This window comes from Elgaria multicarinata, chromosome 1 (genome assembly GCF_023053635.1).
Source record: "Elgaria multicarinata webbii isolate HBS135686 ecotype San Diego chromosome 1, rElgMul1.1.pri, whole genome shotgun sequence".
In the NCBI taxonomy this organism is placed as follows: Eukaryota; Metazoa; Chordata; class Lepidosauria; order Squamata; family Anguidae; genus Elgaria; species Elgaria multicarinata.
The window spans coordinates 99,741,922-99,764,417 of NC_086171.1; the positions used below are offsets into that span (position 1 = coordinate 99,741,922).

General features: G+C 42.2%; 1 protein-coding gene across 3 annotated transcripts in view; it reads left to right on the plus strand.

Annotated features, from left to right (window-relative positions):
• Positions 1–2,229: 2,229 nt before the first annotated feature.
• Positions 2,230–22,496, plus strand: part of LOC134403390 (dimethylaniline monooxygenase [N-oxide-forming] 2-like) — a 55,314-nt gene continuing 35,047 nt past the window's right edge. Inside the window, exons 1-5 of one of the 3 annotated variants that reach the window (XM_063133536.1) lie at positions 2,230–2,246; positions 5,035–5,202; positions 9,261–9,449; positions 19,177–19,339; positions 21,115–21,257. In XM_063133536.1, the coding sequence (XP_062989606.1) occupies positions 5,071–5,202; positions 9,261–9,449; positions 19,177–19,339; positions 21,115–21,257 (627 nt within the window). In that variant the 5' untranslated portion in view covers positions 2,230–2,246; positions 5,035–5,070. Of the gene's footprint in view, positions 2,247–5,034; positions 5,203–9,260; positions 9,450–19,176; positions 19,340–21,114; positions 21,258–22,496 lie in introns of those variants that run through there. The other 2 variants (XM_063133528.1, XM_063133520.1) reach the window with 2 other exon arrangements.

Here is a 22,496-nt window from a genome sequence, read left to right on the forward strand (position 1 = left end):
GAAGAAATAGAAAGGGAGGTGGAGTTGCACTATATGTTAAAAATACCTATCCCTGCACAGAAATACAGGCGGATCAGACTGGGAGCCCCATCGAGAGCATCTGGATTAAAATAAATGGGGCAAGGAATAAAAAGAACATGATAATTGGAGTCTACTACCAACCAACCCAATCAAGGAGAAGACGAGGATGAAACTTTTGAGAAACAAATTGCCAGTGTTTCAAGGAAGTGTGATGTAGTAGTGATGGGGGACTTCAATTACCCTGATATCTGTTGGGAGACCAATACTACCAAAATACTACTTTCTCCGCTGTGGCACCCCGGTTGTGGAATGAGCTCCCCAGAGAGGTCCGCCTGGCGCCTACACTGTACTCCTTTCGTCGCCAGCTGAAGACCTTTTTATTCACTCAGTATTTTAACACTTAATTTTAACTTAAATTTAAATTATACTGTTTTAACTCTGTATTTTAACCTTATATCAATTTTGCTGCGTGGTTTTTATCCTGGTTGTGCTTTTTATATTGTATTTTGTATTTGTGTTTTTAACTTGTTGGTTGTTTTATGATGGTTTTAATTTTTTGTGAACCGCCCAGAGAGCTTCGGCTATTGGGCAGTATAAAAATGTAATAAATAAATAAATAAATAAATAAAAAGCGGCCCTTCCAAGAAATTCCTGACATGTGTGGGTGATAACTTTCTCCTACAGAAAGTGGAGGAAGGAACTAGAGTATCGGCAATCCTTGACTTGATATTGACCAACAGGGATGACTTAGTAGATAAAGTGGCAGTTATGGGAACTCTGGGGGAAAGTGACCACGTCATACTTGAATTCTTGATTATGAAGGAGACAAAAGTTGAGTGTAGCCATACACGTACTCTGGATTTTAGGAAAGCTGATTTTAAGGTGTGTTTGGGGTGTTTTGGGGTGTTTTAAGGTGTGTTTGGGGTGTTTTGGGGTGTGTTTGGCTGGTGGGGGGAAAAGAAGAACAGAGACTGCTGGGGCTTGCCTCTGCAGTCTCTCCCCTCACCTGCTGGGCGTCAGCTGACCAAGTGCTCCACCCTCTTTCTCCAGGTACATCGGCAGCCTGCAAGAGGCAGCGCCTCGGCGTCGCACATAGGATCTATGATACTGCTGTACCTGCTGCAGATCTCCAACCAGCCAACCAGCAGCAAATTGTAAAATACATTTTAATTACTTTTTAATATGTGCCTGAGAGCTCTGGGGGATACAGGGATGCCCACATAACTGTGGTCACGGATAGGGGGAGGTATGGTGCTGAGGGAGGAACAGGCCAGATGAGGAGTAGAGGGGCTAAATTCCTTACAGCTATTCCCTCTTCGATCTTGGAATTGTTGTAGATCGCAAGCTGAATATGAGCCAACAGTGCGATATGGCTGCAAGAAAGGCCAATGCTATTTTGGGCTGCATTAATAGAAGTATAGCTTCCAAATCACGTGAGGTACTGATTCCTCTCTATTCGGCCCTGGTTAGGCCTCATCTAGAGTATTGCGCCCAGTTCTGGGCTCCACAATTCAAGAAGGATGCAGACAAGCTGGAGCGTGTTCAGAGGAGGGCAACCAGGATGATCAGGGGTCTGGAAACAAAGCCCTATGAAGAGAGACTGAAAGAACTGGGCATGTTTAGCCTGGAGAAGAGAAGATGGAGGGAAGACACGATAGCACTCTTCAAATACTTAAAAGGTTGTCACACGGAGGAGGGCCAGGATCTCTTCTCGATCCTCCCAGAGTGCAGGACACGGAATAATGGACTCAAGTTAAAGGAAGCCAGATTCCAGCTGGACATCAGGAAAAACTTCCTAACTGTTAGAGCAGTGCGACAATGGAATCAGTTACCTAGGGAGGTTGTGGGCTCTCCCACAGTAGAGGCCTTCAAGAGGCAGCTGGACAACCCCCTTTCAGGGATGCTTTAGGGTGGATTCCTGCATTGAGCAGGGGGTTGGACTCGATGGCGTTGTAGGCCCCTTCCAGCTCTGCTATTCTATGATTCTATGAACAATGCACCAAACTGCCATTTTAAGGAGTAAAATTCAGCCACATGTCACGTTTTTCTCCCCCTTAGGATGAGAATTCGGGGCTTTTTGTCTCTGGTGCCAGGACATCAGCACAGGAGCAAAAGAAGTTGCCTAGTGTTACCCTGCCTGCCCTTTCTTTGGAAGCTGGAGCTCAGCAATGGCCCTTGTGTGCCGTTGTCAGCCGCAGGACCCCTGCAGGGGTGGCGTAGTGGAGGTGGGCTTGGCTGAAGGGCACAGTGGGCAGCCACGGATTGCAGAGAAGTTGCTCATCTTAAATTTGGACCTTATTTGCTGAGTCCTGACCAGAGGCAGGAGAACAGATGACTAGGCTACGATTAGGGTCTGGCTGCATTACTTAGGGTGACTATATTGAAAGGAGGACAGGGCTCCTGTATCTTGAAACAGTTGCATAGAAAAGGGGATTTCAGCAGGTGCCATTTGTATGCATGCAGCACCTGGTGAAATTCTCTCTTTATCACAGCAGTTAAAGCTGTGGGAGCCACCCTGCCCTATTGACCAGATACAAAAGAAGGCAGGGCTCCTGCAGCTTTAACTATTGTGATAAAGAGAGAATTTCTCCAGGCGCTGATTGTATACAATTGACACCTTCTGAAATTCCCTCTTCATCACAACAGTTAAAGCTGCAGGAGCCGTACCCTCTTTTGTATCTGGTCACTCTAATATAGTTCCTGTGGCTTTAACTGCTGTGGTAAAGAGGGAATTTCACCAGGTTCTCCATATATACAAATGACACCTGCTGAAATTGGCTTTTCTATGCAACTGTTAAAGATACAGGAGCCCCTGTTCTCCTTTCCATATGGTCACCCTAGCATTGAAGGAGAGCCCCTGAGCAGACACAAGCTAGGAAAAAAATGACGGAGCAGTGGCAGGGCTGAAGCACCAGAACCTTTTGTTTTAGCAAGGACACTGGTGTAACCTGCCATCCTCAACAGACTTCCCTGTTCGCTCTGAGTTTAGCTACAATCCCCACAGTGGCTGGGGAGAGTGGGTTTTTTCAGCATTTACGGACCTATTTGCACATCACAACAAGCCATCAGGGCTTAATTTACCCGTGGACCTCCATGACATTTTTATTGGGCAAGCCGCAGCAGGTTGTTTTAATCCCTGGAACGTGCAAGACACCATTAGCCAAATTGCCCACCCAGGCACTGCTTGTCATGTCGTCCAAACTCAGGCAGAATGGCTTGTTTGAGAGGGAAACAATTCTCCAATGACTCCAATTACAGGCCATGGTTTGGATAACACAACACAAGCCCTACAGAGATACACTGCCTCCGAAGTTGGAGGTTCTGTTTAGCTTTCATGACTAGTAGCCATTGATAATCTTATCCTTCATTAGTTTCTCTGAACCCCCTTTAATGCCATTTTAATGACTGCCACTGTCACATTTATGACAGCAAATTCTATAAGTTGATTGTCCTGAATCTATTGCCAATAAGCTTCACTGAGTGTCGTCCCAGGTTCTAGAGCTATGTGAGAGAAAATTCTCTTTCTCCAGACCTTCTCTCCTTTTTAAAACAAAGTGTATTACTTGTCCTTCTCCCACAATGCTCGCAAAGTCAATCACAATTTTTAAAATTAAGCCAGCTTAAAACAATAAAAAGCAGTAAAACATGCAAAAGCAAAAAAAAAAATACTGTTCATTAAAAAAAAGCAATTAAAATTGAAACTCCTGAAAAAATAAAATATTGTGCTGCTTTTCCTGCACACAACAGGAAAGGGCAGCACACTTCACTTGCAAAAAAAAAAAAAAAAAGGATCAGATTTACCAGGGTCTTATTTGTGATGGAAAGAAGACCAGAAGGAGCGGAAGACGCATAGGAACAAGCTCCCCAGAGAGGTCTGCCTGGCGCCTACACTGTATTCTTTTCGTCACCAGCTGAGGACCCTTTTATTTTCTCAGTATTTTAACACCTAAATTTAAACTTTGCTGTTTTAATTCTGTATTTTAATCCTATATCAATTTCTGCTGTGTGATTTTATCCTGGTTGTGCTTTTCATATTGCATTTTGTATTTGGGTTTTTAGATTGTTTTATTATGTTTTTAATGGTTTTAATTTTTGTGAACCACCCAGAGAGCTTCAGCTATTGGGTGGTATAAAAATGTAATAAATAAATAAATAAATAGGAGGCGAATGGCGGCATCAAAAGTGGGCAGCAGCAAATGTGCAATAAAATGTTTGTCTGATGACCCTCTTATTGAGAACATTTTAAAAATACAATAAAAATGTTTCCCAGTTACAAACTTTTAAATAGATTTGGCATTAATTGAAACTGAAGAAAGAAAGAAAGAAAGAAAGAAAGAAAGAAAGAAAGAAAGAGGTTATATTTCAGTAACATGCACATCTGCAGACTGCAAGCTTGTGATTTCCTCAGTTGCAAAACAATGTGATATCATCATAAATATGTGAAACCCTTGTAAGGTCCTCAAAGAGTTTGCCAAACTAACTTGCTCAGACACATCCTTATATTTAGATCGCTAAGGCTGCAATGCTACACCCACTTACCTGGGTGTAAGTTCCATTGAAAAGTGCGGTCCTAGACTTGCTTCTTGCGAGGGGAAGTGCTCCTACTCCTCCTGGGTCGCCTGAAAGAGGCAGTGGGAAGAATTCACTGCTGGTGGCCTCCAGTGTAGATTCCCCCTGCGCTGCTGAGGCAAGGGATGTCTGGACAGGTGTTTCTCAGCAACCGTGAGTATTAAGTAAGTTCTATGGGGCAGGGAAGAGGGCATTGAACCAGTAATGCTGCAATGAAAGCGGAAAGAGCTGCCAGTTTCTCCGTGCACTTCAAACGTAACACTATTACTTTGAATTTGCTAAGGTAACCACCATTACTGTCTAGCGACATTCCATGGTGTTGAGAAATGCCAGCTTGTTATGCAGCTTCCAAGTGACTTGCAGAAAACCACTGAACTTTGTACACCATTAATGCGGAAGGAAGGAGCTTGCACTGTGTGCGCTAATTTCAGCCTGTTCTTTCAGAGCTCCACATGCTGCTGAGCAGGGTCTTCTCTGACCATGGCACGAAGAGTGGCGATTGTTGGGGCAGGCGTCAGCGGGCTGGCGTCTCTCAAATGCTGCCTGGACGAAGGGCTGCAGCCCACCTGCTTTGAGAGGTCCAATGGCATCGGGGGACTGTGGCAATTCACAGTAAGTGGCACGAACCCAGTTTAAAACTTTAAAGGAAGTTTGGGGGGTGTCACCATGATGCAGGCATCCATCCAGGCAAAAAGGAGCTGAGAGCTGTATTGGAGCCAAGGCAAGGCTTCTCCTGGGGGCTTCCCCTGGAGCGGGGTGGGTTGGTGGGATTTCCTAGCGCTACCAGTCCAAATGTAACCCCCAGCTATTCTGCCTTTTCCTCCTTCACAGTTTCTTTGCTCAAAAGAAAAGAGATGGAAGGAGTGGTGGGGAAACACAGGAGAGTTAAAGGCAGGTGACAGCTACGTCTGGACACCCCATAACATTCTGTGACAAAGGCAGGGCATTTGGGAATGAATGCAGGATAAAAGCCTCGCCTGGAAGCAGCCCTGGTTCTTGTCTCCGCATAACTACAATTAACCAAAAGAGAAGCAAGTGAAACTAAACTAAACCAAGTGCTTTGCCCCCTAGGGGCCATGTCAAAATCACCAAACGGTATTGTTTGGAAATGTTCCCAAATGCCTACAATAAGAGGGACATTTCTTGATTTGGGACATTCTGCTGCTGGAATTTATATTCAAAGGAGACAGCGGTCATTAAGCAAAAAAACCCATATCCTTACCAGCGCTTTCTGCTTTTGGTTTCTTTGCGGGATTAAGGGAGGCTTCTTTACACGGCAGACAGGTGATTTGAATCGAGGGAGCACTGTCTTTCCTCCCCAGCATATGTGCAAAGGAGTGGGTGGGTGTGTTCTATTCGCCATTTAATTTGTGCTGTACTGTTTCCTTGCAGCCCCCAGGGAAGCTATGACTTACTTCTGAGTAGATGTAAGATTGTGTTGTAAGTCTGCAACCCTTGGCACACTTACTTGGGAGTAAGCCCCACTGAATTTAATGGGGTGCTCTGAATCAACAGGATGTTGATTCTGAGCTTGGTGAGATGGAGAATCAGATCTGTCTCCCTTCATTGCAGGGAGCATTTTACCCTCTTCTCCCTCTAATCATCCTACAATTAAGAAATCTGCTCAAACATTTACATGACAGATAAGTGGTGTGAATTGAGAAAAGTCCTTCCTTGGCACAGAGATGTGCCAGGATCTCTTCTTGATCATCCCCGAGTGCAGGACACAGAAAATGGGTTCCAGTTACAGGAAGCCAGATTCCAGCTGGACTTCAGGAAAAATGTCCTGACTGTTTAAGCAGTACAACAGTGGAACCAGTTACCTAGGGAGGTTGTGGGCTCTCCCATGCTAGAGGCATTCAAGAGGCAGCTGGACAACCATCTGTGAGGTATGCTTTAATGTGGATCCCTGCACTAATCAGGGGGTTGGACTTCATGGCCTTATAGGCCCCCCTTCCAACTCTACTATTCTGTGATTCTATTATGTTCATAATGCTATGCCAGCATTACACACTGCCAAAATGGCACCATTAACTTTTAATATTATCTCCAATTTTGTTAGAAAAAGGGGAGGCAACCTAGGTGTTGATGACATGATGCAAAGGACTGCAAACATCTGTGAGTGATCAGTCATGAGCACGCAATAAATTGTTCATGTAGAGACATCCAAAGAATCATGGACTGTGTACAGGCAGACATAAATGGGAGTGATGATCCTACTATAGACTCATAATATTTACCATGCTTTCTTTTGACATTAGCCCTTTTCAGGCACTCTAACTGTAGACTGAACATGCATATATGCGGAGTGGGGCTGCATGCACTGTTCCCTCTCCCAACCCATGTACTTCCATTGGAAGATCAGAATACATACGTTCAGCACTATGTTCATAAGGCTCTCTTCATGTGATCAGAAACTTCGTATAAGCACAATTCTCAACTGCATGGAGAGCCCAATTTGTGTACAATTCTATGCTCATTGGTTGTATTCAGACCTTCAAAGAAACATGTGTAGGTTGGCAACAATCTTGCTTTCCATTCCTGCCCACCCCGACATTCTATCTACACTGATTGGGTGTCTGAAAAGTTTTATACAATATTTTCCCCTGGATCAAGCAGAGAGGGTTGTACATAGTGCTAGCTGGTTTGCATTCAGTGACATCACTAAAACAACAACAACATTACATAATTTTATTTATTTATTACATTTCTATACTGCCCAATAGCTGGAGCTCTCTGGGCAGTTCACAAAAATTAAAAACATTCAAAGTATAAAACAACAGTATAAAACCATAGTATAAAATACAATATAAAAGCTCAACCAGATAAAAACAGCAGCAATTACAAATTTAAAACACCAAGTTAAAATTTATTTATAAACTGTTAAAATGCTGGGAGAATAAAAAGGTCTTCACCTGGTGTCTAAAAGCATATAATGTAGGTGCCAAGCAAACCTCTTTAGGGAGCTGATTCCACAGCCAGGGTGCCACAGCAGAGAAGGCCCTCCTCCTGGTAGCTACCTGCCTCACTTCCTTTGGCAGGGGCTTGCGGAGAAGGACCCCTGAGGATGACCTTAGGGTCCGGGCAAGTACATATGGGAGGAGGCGTTCCTTCAGATAGCCTGGCCCCAAGCCATTTAGGGCTTTAAATGTTAATACCAGCACTTTGAATCGGGCCCGGACCTGGACTGGCAGCCAATGAAGCTGGAAAAGGACTGGCGTAATGTGGTCTTGTCGGCCAGTCCCTGTTAGTAAACGTGCTGCCCTGTTTTGTACCAGTTGAAGTTTCTGGACCGTTTTCAAAGGCAGCCCCACATATAACGCATTGCAGTAATCCAAACGAGAGGTTATCAGAGCATGGATAACTGTAGCTAGGCTATCTCTGTCCAGATAAGGACACAGCTGGTATATCAGCCTAAGCTGATAAAAGGTGCTCTTTGCCACTGAGTTCACCTGTGCCTCAAGTGACAGTTCTGGATCCAAGAGCACCCCCAAACTACAGACCCGATCCTTCAGGGGGAGTGCAATCCCGTCCAGGACAGGGCAAACATCACCTCACCGGACAGATGAACCACCTGCTAACAGTACCTCCGTCTTGTCTGGATTGAGTCTCAGTTTATTAGCCCTCATCCAGTCCATTACCGTGCCCAGACACTGGTTCAGAACAGCCACTGCCTCACCTAGGTTTGATGAAAAGGAAAGGTAGAGCTGGGTATCATCCGCATAGTGATGACACCTCAGTCCACATCTCCGGATAACCTCCCCCAGCGGCTTCATGTATATGTTAAACAGCATAGGGGATAGGATAGAGCCCTGTGGAACCCCATGGCTTAGGAGCCACGGCACAGAGCAACAATCCCCCAGCACCACCTTCTGGAATCGGCCATCCAAGTAGGAGCCGGAACCACTGCAATGCAGTACCTCCCACTCCCAACTCAGACAACCTATCCAGAAGGATACCATGGTCGATGGTATCAAAGGCCGCTGAGAGGTCCAGGAGAACTAACAGGATCGCACTACCCCTGTCTCTCTCCCGACAGAGGTCATCCCACAGGGCAACCAAGGCAGTTTCCGTTCCAAAACCAGGCCTGAAACCCGATTGAAATGGATCTAGATAATCCGTTTCATTCAAGAGTGCCTGGAGTTGTCCTGCAACCACCCGCTCAAGCACCTTGCCCAGGAAAGGGATATTAGCCACCGCCCTGTAGTTGTTAACGTCCTCCGGGTCCAGGTTAGGCATAATAATAATATTAATAATAATAATAATAAATGTATTTTTTACCCGCCTCTCCATTTTGATCGAGGTGAGGAACAACAATAAGCAAAAAAATACATAAATGAATTAAAACATAATATACATTGTTAAAAACATCCTAAAACATTCTAAAAACACCTTGTTGGGAAAGACTAACAAAAAGTTCTTATCACCCTCCTGTCAGAACTATAATCCTCACAGTTCTCAGAAGATGCCATGCTGTTTACCCTCATTTAAAACCAGTGTAATTTTACAATGGTAACTTACTCTTTCATAATCTTATTTTTTATTTATGGCCTGACAACCATATTGCCAGCATTAAAAAAGGGTCAATGGTGAGTCAAGTCAAACCAGTTTCATACCATGGCTGAAAACTGGACGTTTTAAAAAGGGCTGTACATATTTTTATTTTATAGGAAATCCCTGAAAAGGGAAAGACCAATGTTTACAGATCTGTGATAACCAACACTTCCAAGGAAATGACCTGCTTCAGTGATTTTCCATTCCCAGAGGATTGCCCCAACTACCTGCATCACTCTGTGCTCCTGGAGTACCTCAAGGCCTATGCTGAACAATTTCATCTTCTTGACTACATACATTTTAAGGTGAGGAGGAAGCACACCGAGAGGTCCATCACACCAGTGTTATAATCTGCTGTCGCGGTGAATTGCATACAAAGAACTCGGATGACGACAACCATGTCCTGCTGTGATTGTGGTTCTTCTCCCCCACCCCTCCTTAGTGATGTATTTTGGCGTGTGGAAAGTCCGGTTCTTCCAGTAATGCGAAAGCACACCGCTCAAACTTCAACATGTATTTCCAGCCATCATTTTCAATCCAATGTTCTGTGGGTATGTTTTCAAGGTGCAGTATTGCTGAGGAAAGAGAGGGGCGTGCCTTTTTTCCAGTAAAACGGAGTTTTAGTTGATTAATCAATTAATCTATGGATTAAATCTGCATGTGGGTTATAAGCAGTCCCTCTGGAGCAAGAAGAGGTCCCATTGAACTCTATGTTCTTACTCCTGAGTAGGCATTTTCACCTTAAATGAAATGTGGAAAATGCACCCTCCTTGTCAGCACCACCCTCATTTTTAAAAATAAAGAGATCCAAATTGCCACAGGGATAGCTCTTGAGGAGGGCTTTCAGCATGCCCAATTTGAATCCAATTGGATCATCCCTTGATTTTTTATGATTTTTAAAATTTCCCTCCCTTAAATTCTTTTCCCCATAGTCCACCAGTGTGAAGGATCGTAGAATTGATCTTCCATTCCTTTGATCATGCGAAGCTGTGCATCTTCAAGTTCATAAACTACAGATCTGCTGGTTCCCTTACTCAAAAGTAAATCCCATTGATTTCAACTGCTAAAGTCACATGCAGGCTTACCTTTGAGTAAACCCCAATGAACAGAGAGTCTTACATCTGAGTAAACACGTATTCCAGTTCTAGAGAGCCACAGAGGGCTTTTGTGTGTGTGTGTGTGTGTGTGTGCATTTGACAGTTGGAGCATGTATGAGAGGTGCACCTTGCGAGGCTGGGAGAGGAGATCTGGGTTTGCCTGGCGCCCTTTCCACAAGGCTTGGACACCAGCTGTCTCCGCAGTTGGCTGAGGATACCAATCCCAGGAGGGCTGCAGCGGCGGCTTCTTTTCTTATTCAGTTGCCCCCCCCCTCTGTTTTGCATCAAGGGGAGGCAGAGAGGCAACCCTGAGTCAAGCGGCAGGGAAGTGAGAGCCCCGTGTCTCTTTCAGGTGGGCACTTTACTGAAGTGGGATTCTCTCTCTCTCTCCACACACACCTTTCCTTTCTTTCTTCCTACCAGCCCGATCCCAGGCAGTGTTCAGTGCACCTAGTAGCCCCATGTCCATCACAGTCAGTGCAGGGGGTAGGGGAGTTGTCCAACCAGCAACAACAACCAATAAAGTGTAGGGGGAGATACGAAGGAGATCCATGGGTGGAAGGAGATCCATGGGTGGATGCAATAGCAATTCGCAGGTGCACAGGGAAGAAGAGGTGTAAAGATGCATGAGCCTTAAAAGCGCCCAGGTGTAAGTGATCAGGGCTTCATCCACTATGGAAACGAAGGGGGGTAATAGGAGGGCAAAAGTGTAGGTGTGATAGAGCTCAGGTATTCTGCAAATATCAGGACAAGGGAGTTCTCCAACCGCAGTAAGGCTTTTCCATGCTTCCGTACAGCAGGAGGGGTCCCCTCTTCCTGTTTTCAGTCGTGGCTGTGGGAATATTGGCATTATAAATATAAACTAGATGAGACAGATGCCTCTGGGAAGCCCACAAGCCAGCCATCATCGCAAGAGTCATGCCCTGATACCTGATATTCAGAGGTATAGTACCTCTAAACATGGAGGTTCCACGTATCTAAGATCCCTAATAGCCATGGATAGACCTACCCTCCTTGAATTCTTCTAGGACAGCCTTCCCCAACCTGGTACCTTCTAGATGTTTTGGAGTTCAACTCCCATCAGCCCCAATCGATATGGCCAGTGATCAGGAATGCTGGGGATTGTAGTCCAAAACATCTGGAGGGCATGAGGTAGGGGAAGGCTGGTCTGTGGTGTTTATGCAGTAGGTCCACGATCACCACATCTTCTGGCAGTCAATTCAAGTAGTTAATTATGCACTCTGCAAAGAAAACTTAAGTTCTTTGAAAGGGCCTATTCTGTTATAGTTTCTCTAGAGGAGCCCAGAGCACCTGGTGATGGGGGTGCTGAAAATTCTTTGGACTTCTCACAGCACTACAGCTCCTAGGATTCCTGAGAGCAGGGGCGGAGGGGCAGAATGAAGTAGCAGGACAGTAAAACCAGTTTGCATTTGTGGCATAGACGTGCCCCAGCCCACTTCCACAAATGACCCTAGAAAAGCATCTTGTCTGCTATTTGAGTGTGCACGATGTTGGGGCCAGAACTTTTCCTTGGGAATTCTGTTTGTGCTCAGAAACACAGCTCACAATGCAGCTCTTACTTAGCAGAGTAAGTTTATTAGCTTCAGACTTCTTTACAGTTCCGTGTCATTGTGCAGAGTGACAAAAGCTATACACATATACATATATACACAGTTTTTTTATCTATATTACATACAGCTGTGATTAGGCTAACCCAGCCTCAAGGATCTTTGGTATATTCATATCATTAACACCATGATATCTTAGAGAATCCTGGCAAGGTTCCCAGTACAGCTTCTATCTCAAGGTAATTGCTCACAGATAGTCTTCCTCTGTTTAGCCTTCAGATAGCCACACACACAATTTTAATGACTACGCAAGCCTTTTACTTTCTTAAACTTAATAGTCCTCCTCTTGAGTATGTTGTTTAAATTGTATTACAATTGAGGCCTAGCTTTAAAAGCATCTCCTTGTGTTTCACCATTGGTAGTGGCTTTGTGAATAAATCAGCCAGCATAATTTCAGATGGACAATATTCAAGTTTAATCCAACCCTTCTGGATTAAGTCCTTTACATGAGAGTAACGGACATCCACATGTTTAGTTCTTGGTTTACACCTTTCAGATGTAGCCATACTAATACAGGCCTGGTTATCCTCAAATATGTTTACTGGTGTTTTTATTTCCAGACCTAGGTCAGCAAACAACTGTTTGTACCACTCAATTTCATTACAAGCCAGAGATAAGCTGATATATTCTGCTTCTGCACTGGAGACTGCTACACAATTTTGTTTTCTTGTATACCAGTCAAACAAAGATTGATTGTAAAATAATACTACTCCAGTGGTAGATTTTCTATCAATTGCATTAGCCCAGTCAGCATCAGCATAGATACAGAAATCTCCATCTTTGTGTGCAGATATTTCCAACTTGTGGTTGATTGTACCTTTTAGATATCTCAACACACATTTTACAGCTGTCCAATCAGATACAGAAGGCTTTGTCATTTTTCTGCTTAAAAGATTCACAGCAAATGTAATATCTGGTCTACTCAGGTTTGCTAGATAAAGTAAACTTCCAATTACACTTTGATATTTCTCTATATCTTCCATTTCAGTATTGTCAATCTGTTTTTGAAAATCAGTGACCATGGGAGTGGCAACAATTTTACAATTCTCCATGCTGTGTTTTTCCAGCATTTTTTTTTTATTTTGCCACTTTGGTCAATCAGAAATGACCCTGTGTTGGAGTCTTTTGAGATTTGCATGCCCAAATAACTTTTCACTTGACCAAGGTCTTTTAACTCAAAATGTGTTTGCAACTGGTTTACAAATGTGTTTTTCTGTTTTTCTTCATTAAAAATAAATAACAGATCATCTACATAAATCAGCAAATACACTACATTTGAACCATCCTGTTTTGTGTACAGACATTGATCAGCTTTGCTTTGTTTAAAACCCATTTTGATCAATACACTGATAAGTTTTTGATTCCAACACCTTGCTGCTTGCTTTAAGCCATATATGGATTTTTTCAATTTACATACCAGCCCTGGATTTTTAATAAAACCTTTTGGTTGGGTCATGTATATTTCCTCAGTTAAATCTCCATATAAGAAAGCTGTTTTGATGTCAAAATGAAATACATTCAATTGTTTTTCTGCTGCAATTTTTAACAAAAGTTTTACACTTGAGTACTTTGTTGTAGGTGCAAAAACATTAATAAAAATGAAGATATTAGCTAAAATTAATTTTGTATTTAGAATGTTACCTATAAAAATATCAGAAACCGAGATAAAAAGTTGGCAAGATATTATTAATAAATATTGTAATGGAGAAAAGAGAGCAAGAGTGAATAAAAATAATTGGTACCTAAGCCAAAAAAAGGGGGGAATGGGTCTCCCAAACATAAAATTATACTACGTAGCAAATAGATTAAGACATGTTGTAGAAGCAATTATGGGAGTAGGAGATTTATATTGGATGGAAGAAAAAACCATAAATAAGGTAGAGATGAATTTGGAGAATGTTTTTTTTAAAGATGGAGGAAGAAAGTGGGTTGGAAGTATAGATAATCCACTCCTGAGGACTCAATGGGAAATTTGGAGTAAATTTAAAGGGAAGCTGCTTCCGAGCAACTCTCCCTTAGCACCGATAATAATGTTAAAGAATTTCCCAGAGGATCTAAAGGGTAGATTATGTAAAATATTAAAAGAGAAAAATAAAATAAGATTAAAGGATTGGGTAAGAGATATTAAAACAAGAGAGGATATGGAAAATTTGTTAAAGGAGAAGAAGCTATCTTGGCTAGAATATGGTCAATTAGAGCAATGGAATAAAAAGTGGATTAAAGATAATAGAATGTGCAGAAAGATGACGAGGTTTGAAGAATTAGTAGTAAGTAAGGAGGAAGGGAAAGGAGGTAGTATAGTTTCAAAAGGATTAATGAGTGAAATATATAAAATATTGTTAGAGAAGGAGTTTAGAGAGAATACAGAGAAAATGGTTTGGGAATCAGATTTGAAGATACAAATAGGGCGACAGAGCTGGGAGGGACTATGGAAACAAAGAGTGTTGAGAAGTTTATCAGTAAGAATAAAGGATAATTATTTTAAAATTCTATGGAGGTGGTACCTAACCCCGGTTAGATTGAATAAGATAAGTGATCAACATTCAGCAAATTGTTGGAGAGGTTGTGGGGAAAAAGGAACGTATTTACATATGTGGTGGCAATGCAAATATGTACAAAGATTATGGAAGATGGTGTTCTCAGAAATTGAAGAAATAGTGGGAATGAAAATAGAACAAACACCAAAAATAGCATTGCTGTCACTATTTGAAGATATAAAGTGTGGAAAAGGAACTATAGAGCTGATATCGAATTTGTTGGTTGCAGCACGACTGATGGTAGCTAGGAACTGGAAGATCCAAGGGGAATACTCTATTGAGGAATGGTATAAAGAAGTCTGGGACATAGCCATTAATGATAAACTGACATGTAATATTAAGTGGAGAAAAGGCGTAACTAAAATAAATGAGTTCGAAGGAATTTGGAAACAGTTCCTAGTGTTTGTGTTTACTAAGGGAAGTGGGAAACCACCAGCAGAAGAAACGATTAGATTTTGGACTCAAGAATGATCCCGAGGTGGGGGGTGCACTTTTATGTTAAGAACGAAGATGTTGTAGTATGATAAGGTATATGTAATAGTTTTTGATATTTGTACTCAACAATCATTCAATATGTATGCAGCAGATATTTGATGTTTTTTTTTCTTATTGTGTTTTGTTTTAGTTATATTTTGGTAATGTTTATCTATGTTTATATAGTGTTGAAAATGAATAAAAATTTAATAAAAAAAAAAGTAGGTGCAAAAACAGCTTCATAATCTACAAGGTATTTTTGAGCAAAACCTCTTGCCACCAATCTAGCTCTGTAACGTTCCACCTGTCCTTTCTCATTTTGTTTTACTTTGAATACCCATTTACTAGTAATGGCTTTACGACCTTCAGGTAAAGGTACTAGCTCCCATGTTCCATTTTTTTCCATTGCCCTGATTTCTTCTGACATTGCTTCATGCCAGCCCTGAGCCTCTGTAGGTTCCATTTCTTGAATCTCCTCAAATGAGGTAGGTTCATAGGCTATCAGTAAAGCTCTATGAGAAACCTGTTTACTTTGGAATTCATCTGAATAACGAATTGGAGCTTTGCGTTCCCTCTCTGCACGTCTTGGCACAGTTTCAGAAACAGTTTCACTTTCCTTCACAGTTTCTTCTCCCTCCCTCTCTTGCTGAGATAGCTCAGGAATTTTTTCTGTGTCAACGTCTTTCTGTTCTACAGGCAAACTTACATATTGTTTTGTTTCCTGCATTTGTTCATGAAAAACAACGTCTCTGCTCACAATTACACTTCTGTGATATGGAGACCACAAACGATAGCCTTTTGTTTGTGTATCATATCCCAACAGTTGACATTCCAAACCTCTTTGAGTTAGTTTTCCTGGTCTGTTTTCTTTCTGAACATGAACAAAACATTTACTACCAAAAACCCGTACATGTGATACCCTCGGCTTTCTGTTATAAAACATTTCATATGGAGTTTTTCCATGTACAGAGCGGTAAAGTCTGTTCAACAAATAGTTTGAGGTGGTCAAAGCTTCTGCCCAGAACAAGTTGGACAAACCTGACTCTCTCAGTAGAGCCCTTAACATGTTCTGCAAGGTTCGATTTTTTCTTTCTGCAGCCCTATTTTGAAATGGTGAATATGGGGCAGTGAGGTTGTGTTGTATACCCTCCTCACTGAGGAATTGTTTAAACTGGTTGCTGAGGAATTCACACACACACCCATCTGTTCGTAAAGTGGCTATAGGTTCTTTGAATCTATTTCCAGCCCACTTCACAAACGCTTTGAATTTATCAAAAGTTTCACTCTTATGTTTTAACACATACACAAACCCAAATCTACTGTAATCATCAACAATAGACAAGAAAAATCTGTTCCCCCCTTGACTTGTCTCAAAAGGACCTACAAGATCTGCATGAATTCATTCAAATATTTTTTCTGTTGTTCTCTCACTATGTTGTGGAATGTTTGATTTATGGCATTTGGTTTCACTAAATACAGTACATTCTACAAAGTTAGAACATGGTTTGATTTTCACCCCTTCACACAATTCTGGTATCTTAGAAATTGTTTTATAGTTGGCGTGACCAAACCTTCTATGAGTCAAATGAATGCACTCTTGGTGTGGTTTGCAATTGGCTACTGTTTTTGTAGTGACTTTGCTGGCAACAACTTCATTTTCTTTACAAGTATTAATGACATACAAGGAATCTTTCATTATTCCCTGCACACACACCTTGTTTCCCTGTTTTAGTGCACAATTTTCTTCAGTAAAAGAAACCTCATACCCCGTGTCTGTTAACTGTGACACACTTAAAAGGTTTGTTTCCAATTCTGGTACATATAAAACATTTTGTAGTTCAACTCCCAGACAATCAAAATATACATTACCCACACCACATATCTGGATTTTTGTTCCATTTGCAAGGGTAACACATTGTTGCTCTGGAGTAGAAGTTTTCAAAGAAACAAGTGAAAATTTGTCTTTTGCCATACTTATTGAAGCCCCAGAATCCAAAAACCAAGGATCCATTGTCTCTTTTACTCTTGCAAGAAGGCATTTCTTTGTTGATTCAATTCCATTTGCGTTGTTTTCTTCTCTCCACTTTGCAGTCGGCTGCTTTTTCTTCTTCTTGTTGCAATCCCGCCTTAAGTGTCCTGTGGAACTACAAGTAAAGCATTTCCTTGCCTTTAATGCAGACACACATCAGGAGATTTATGGCTTTGTTGAAACTCAGCCACAGGAGGTTTAAGGCTTTGTTGTTTTGACGCTTGTCTTCGTTCATAGGTTTCTAGTAGTTTCCCAGCTACGTATTCAAGGGTTAAATTTTTCTCCTCTTGACTTTCCATCATGGTGGCAACTACGTCGTACGATGGATCAAGGCTTGACAGAATCACATAGACTTGATGTATATTTGTAAACTCCAACCCTCGTGCCCTGAGTTGATTGAAGATTTCTCTCATGGCTTTTAAGTGGTTTGGCATAGACTCCCCTGGTTTCAGCTTCGTTCCATACAGCTTCCGGGTCAGAATTACTTTACTGCCCGCTGTTTCTCTTTGATATACAGCTTGTAGTGCATTCCAGCACTCTTTTGATGTATTCAAAAACTGAATGAAAGAAATCTGAGAGTCTTCCACAGCTAATGCAATAACTGCCATTGCTTTTGCATCATCTTTAAACCATTTAGCATTCTGTGGATCTGCTTCATCTGGTGGATCCTCTGTGACTACATACCACAGTTCAGCCTGGATCAGGTACATTTGCATTTTGTAAGACCATAATGCATAATTAGAGTCATTGAGCTTTTCCATTAGTTGATGTAAACCAGACACACCAGCCCCCGCCCTTCCCTCTGCTTTAGGAATTGGTATCTCACCGTCCTCCTGCGCAGAGTCCTCCTCAGAGGCAGCCGACTGAGAGTTTTTCTCACTTTTCAGCAATGGCTTTAGCTTGATGTCTTCCTCCATCAACAGTCTTCTTTATTTTAGCAGACTCCAGGTTCTGGTTCTGATTCTGCACCATTCCCAACAGGTTCTGGTTCTAATACTGGCTATGCTGGGCCCATAACCCTTGTTGGGGCCAGAACCTTTCCTTGGGAATTCTGTTTGTGCTCAGAAACACAGCTCACAATGCAGCTCTTACTTAGCAGAGTAAGTTTATTAGCTTCAGACTTCTTTACAGTTCCGTGTCATTGTGCAGAGTGACAAAAGCTATACACATATACATATATACACAGTTTTTTTATCTATATTACATACAGCCGTGATTAGGCTAACCCAGCCTCAAGGATCTTTGGTATATTTATACCATTAACACCATGATATCTTAGAGAATCCTGGCAAGGTTCCCAGTACAGCTTCTATCTCAAGGTAATTGCTCACAGTCTTCCTCTGTTTAGCCTTAAGATAGCCACACACACAATTTTAATGACTACGCAAGCCTTTTACTTTCTTAAACTTAACACATGAATGGTGCTGTTGCAGGACAGAAGGCAGGAAAGAGTCATGCTTTCTTACCAATGTGCATAGAAATGCTAAAAACACTTCAGAATCAAGGGGAAATGCTTTTATTTATTTATTATATTTATATCCCGCCTTTTTCCTCCAAGGAGCCCAAGGCAGCATACATAATCTTCCTCCTCTCCATTTTATCCTCACAATGACAACCTTGTGAGGGAGGCTGGGCTGAGAGTTTGTGACTGCCCCAAAGTCTCCCAGAGAGCTTCCATGGCTGAGTGGGGACTAGAACCCAGATCTCCCAACTCCCAGACCAACACTCTGACCGTTACACCACACTGGCTTTTCAACCTTGCATTTCTGACACCTACTTCCCTCATTCCCATAATACCTGTGTCTCAGGGCACATTGTGCACGTAATAGAGAGGGGCTTAATAAATGTATCAATTTCACACACAAAATGTGGCTGCGGCAGAGCATCCTGTGAACCAGTCCAGTCACTGGTTCACAGGATGGGAAATAAAAGTGTTTACTAAACTTCCCACAGTGCATCTGAGTGCATCTTTAGACATGAATGTGCATACTGTACTTTTTTTTTAAAAAAGGCCTGGAGGTTATAGGTTATACCTTGTTATCAACTGTTGAGAAGTGAGTGCAATGGAGCTGGGAATTTTTTTCCTGAATTCCTCTGATTTTTCTGTAGTTAATCTCCACACTTACTTGTTGAGAATCTCACCCTCCTGTCCTCTAGCCTGACAGGTCCCAACAAAAACACACACAAAGTACAGCAAATTACTGTGGATATCACCAGGATGTGTAACTCTATAACGATGCGCAATTGATTTGTCCTGTTTACACCAGACCACAGTATACAGCATCAGAAAACACCCGGAATTCACAGCCACTGGGCAATGGGTGGTTTGTACTGAAACTAATGGGCAGCAAGCATCAGCCATTTTTGACGCTGTTATGGTTTGCAATGGCCGTTATGCAGAGATCAATCTACCACTAGCTTCTTTTCCTGGTAAGTATTGAACATGTTATATAAATGCTCATATGCTAGAATGATTATTCCCACATAGGGAAAGAGCAGAAGAAATATGCACTAAAAACCTCAGAAAATCTAGGACTTTTAACCCATAGAAGGCACTGTGCATCATTTATCTTAAGACCAAATAGATTCGTGTGACTAGTTCTCATGTGCGTAATTTTAAACCCATATATAGCCAGTGCATGGGGCTGGCGCAGGGGGAGGCTGGCATGGGGAACCAGAGACCAGAAGGAAACAGAGGGAAAGGCTAGGCAGAGCAAAGCCAAGGCAGCTTAGCGCTCTTCACTCCTGCCATGTGCCAGGTTGGGGTAATTGGGCCCCACCCCAAACTAGTCCCCCCCACTGCTGCTTTAACCCTTTGTCCTTGCTCTGTTCCCAGCTGGAGTTGCCCCTCCCCACATGCCAGCTATTTGGTCCCCACCACATGCTGGCTATTTACCTTTTTAAAACTATGTCTGCCAGGGCTGGCCACATGACCAGCCGGGTTTGCCCCTTGCATCACTGGTAGACAGATGTGGTTACTGCCATGTCTGGTTGCCACTGGAGGTTACCCTGCCATGAAGCAAAGTGAGATGCTGCCTCAGGCAGTAGATTTTGAATGTCATTAAAGGCAACAGAGGAAGAGATGGAGAAATCTGACTCATAGGGTACAATCCACTGAGAAGGGCTCCCCCACGACACCAAATAAAATTATTGAGAACAACACAATTGTTAATTAGAGTTCATTAGTGGCTGAGAGAGAGTTGCCATTTGGATGTTCTACTTCAGGGGGGAAAATACCTGACTGCCACTGATGTCACCAGTATGGGGAATCAGACCCCATTTATAGCTGGGTAGATCTGATAATGGGTCTGTTCAGATGACACGCTAAGCCACGCTTAGGCCACTAACGCTTTTGCAACATATTTGAACCATGGTTGTGTAACCACCCTGGGGTTAGGAACGGTTCACATGACATGCTAAGTCATGGTTCCACAACATGCTAAGCCATAATGTTTAGCTCAAGTTGTTCAACCACCGTCGCTTAGCACAGTGTCTGAACAGGGTCAACATAAGAGCTTTGTGAGTTCAGGTCAGAGGCCTTCTTAGTCCAGCATGCTGTCTCCAATGGGGCCAAACCAATGTCTCTTGGAAGTTCACAAGACAGGGGTTGCTTAACTGCTGTGTTTTTGCAGCTCTGGAGCTAACAACACATCAGAAAAACAAATTAACAAAGTTCCAGAGTTAATTAAGGCAGGAAGTGCATAGCCGTCTCTCAGTGGGAATGCTAAAGGAGTGAATGGGGGAAGGACACACCACAGCCGGGTCACAGGTACACCCAGTATTTAATGCGGAGGCCCGGGGGCACACTACAGATCAAGCACCTGGGAGCCATTTTAACTAAAAGGAACAAAGTAAAAGGACTCTCCAATATTGCAGCTTTTCCAGGCAGAAGTAGCTGGTTGGGTGTCTCTGGCCACAACGCCATGTGCAGCAAAGGACCTCACGGTGCAGCCAAGTCACAGGAAAAACCCCGTGAAGACAGTCCCTAAGATTCTGTTTTCAACAGCCGCTAGCCAGATGCTTCTGGACTTGGAGGCTTCCCTTCACTCTCAGCCTTTGATATATGAACATAAGAGTGTTGAATTCAAATGACTATGCCTTTGGCACCACATTGGTTAGTTGGTAATAATAAGGAAAAGAAATATCCAGTGAAAAATGTCACATGAAAGAAGTGTATATACAGCATTCCCCTCTTTTTTCTTCAGGGATTGAAAATTTTCAGGGTCGCTACTTTCACAGCTGGGAATACCGAGATCCAAAAGGGTTTGAAGGGGGAAATGTCATTGTAATTGGTGCTGGGAGCACTGCCGGAGATGTCGCTGCGGAGATCAGTCGAGCAGCTGCTAAGGTATCATCCTTTGTGAACAAATGGGTGCTATCTGGACTAAGAGATACAATCACATTATCACCATGGAGTAATCATCATACTGTATTTCTTCGATTCTAAGACGCCATCAATTGTAAGACGCACACTAATTTCAGTACCACCAACAGAAAAAAAGCTTTGATTCTAAGAAATAATAAATGACCTGTGATTCTAAGACACACCCCGTTTTTAGAGATGTTTATATGAGGGGGAAAGTGCGTCTTAGAATTAAAGAAATACAGTAATAAATTTATATAGTGCTTTCAGGTGTTCAGAGTGCATTATCTTATCATCCTTAGAACAACCTTATAAAAGTGGTGGTACTTAGCACAGAAGAAAGGAGGATTGGGACTTCCCAATATAAAGGCATACTATACAGCCAACAGGTTAAGACATATAGTAGAAGGTATTATAGGAGTAGGGGAATTAGATTGGTTGGAAGATGGAACAAAAACAGATAAAGAATGGCAATTGGAAAATTTATTTTTTAGAGAGTGTAGTAAAAAGAGGGGGGAAGAAACAGAAAACCCTCTTTTGAAAAACCATTGGGAAATTTCGTGATCACATAAAAAGGAGTTATTTTCGAGTATATCTCCATTAACACCTGTGATAGTGTTAAGGAATTTCCCTAGGAATTTAAAAGAGAGATTGAGTAAAATTTTAATAGAGAAAAAAATAATGAGGTTAAAAGATTGGTTGAGAGAGACGAAAACAGGTGGAAAATTAGAAGAGGTGTTTAAGGGGGAGAACTTAGCCTGGTTAAATTATTGCCAATTGGAGCAATGGTCGAAAAAATGGGTAAGAGATAATGGAGAGTGCAGTAAAATGACAAAATTTGAAAAGTTGATTTTAAAGAAAGAAATTGAGAAAGGAGAAAATAAAAGGATAAAAAGTTTAACTAGTGAAATATATAGAATTTTGGTTGAAAAGAGGGTGATAGAAAAAATGGGGAAGATGGTTTGGGAAACTGATTTGAGGGTGCAGATAGGGCAGCAGAGTTGGGAGGGAATATGGAGACAAAGAGTGTTGGGAAACATGTCTGTGAGAATAAAAGAAAATGGGGCGGAGCTGGACGCCATGAAGGATAAGATTTCTCCTTGAGAGACTCCCGTTCGGGGGGGAACTGAAACTTAATTATCTCATTTAAAAGGCATGGGTCATTAATGAAAATGAAGGAAAATGATTATGATTGCTAAGAGAGGGTGAAAATCCTGTTTTTGG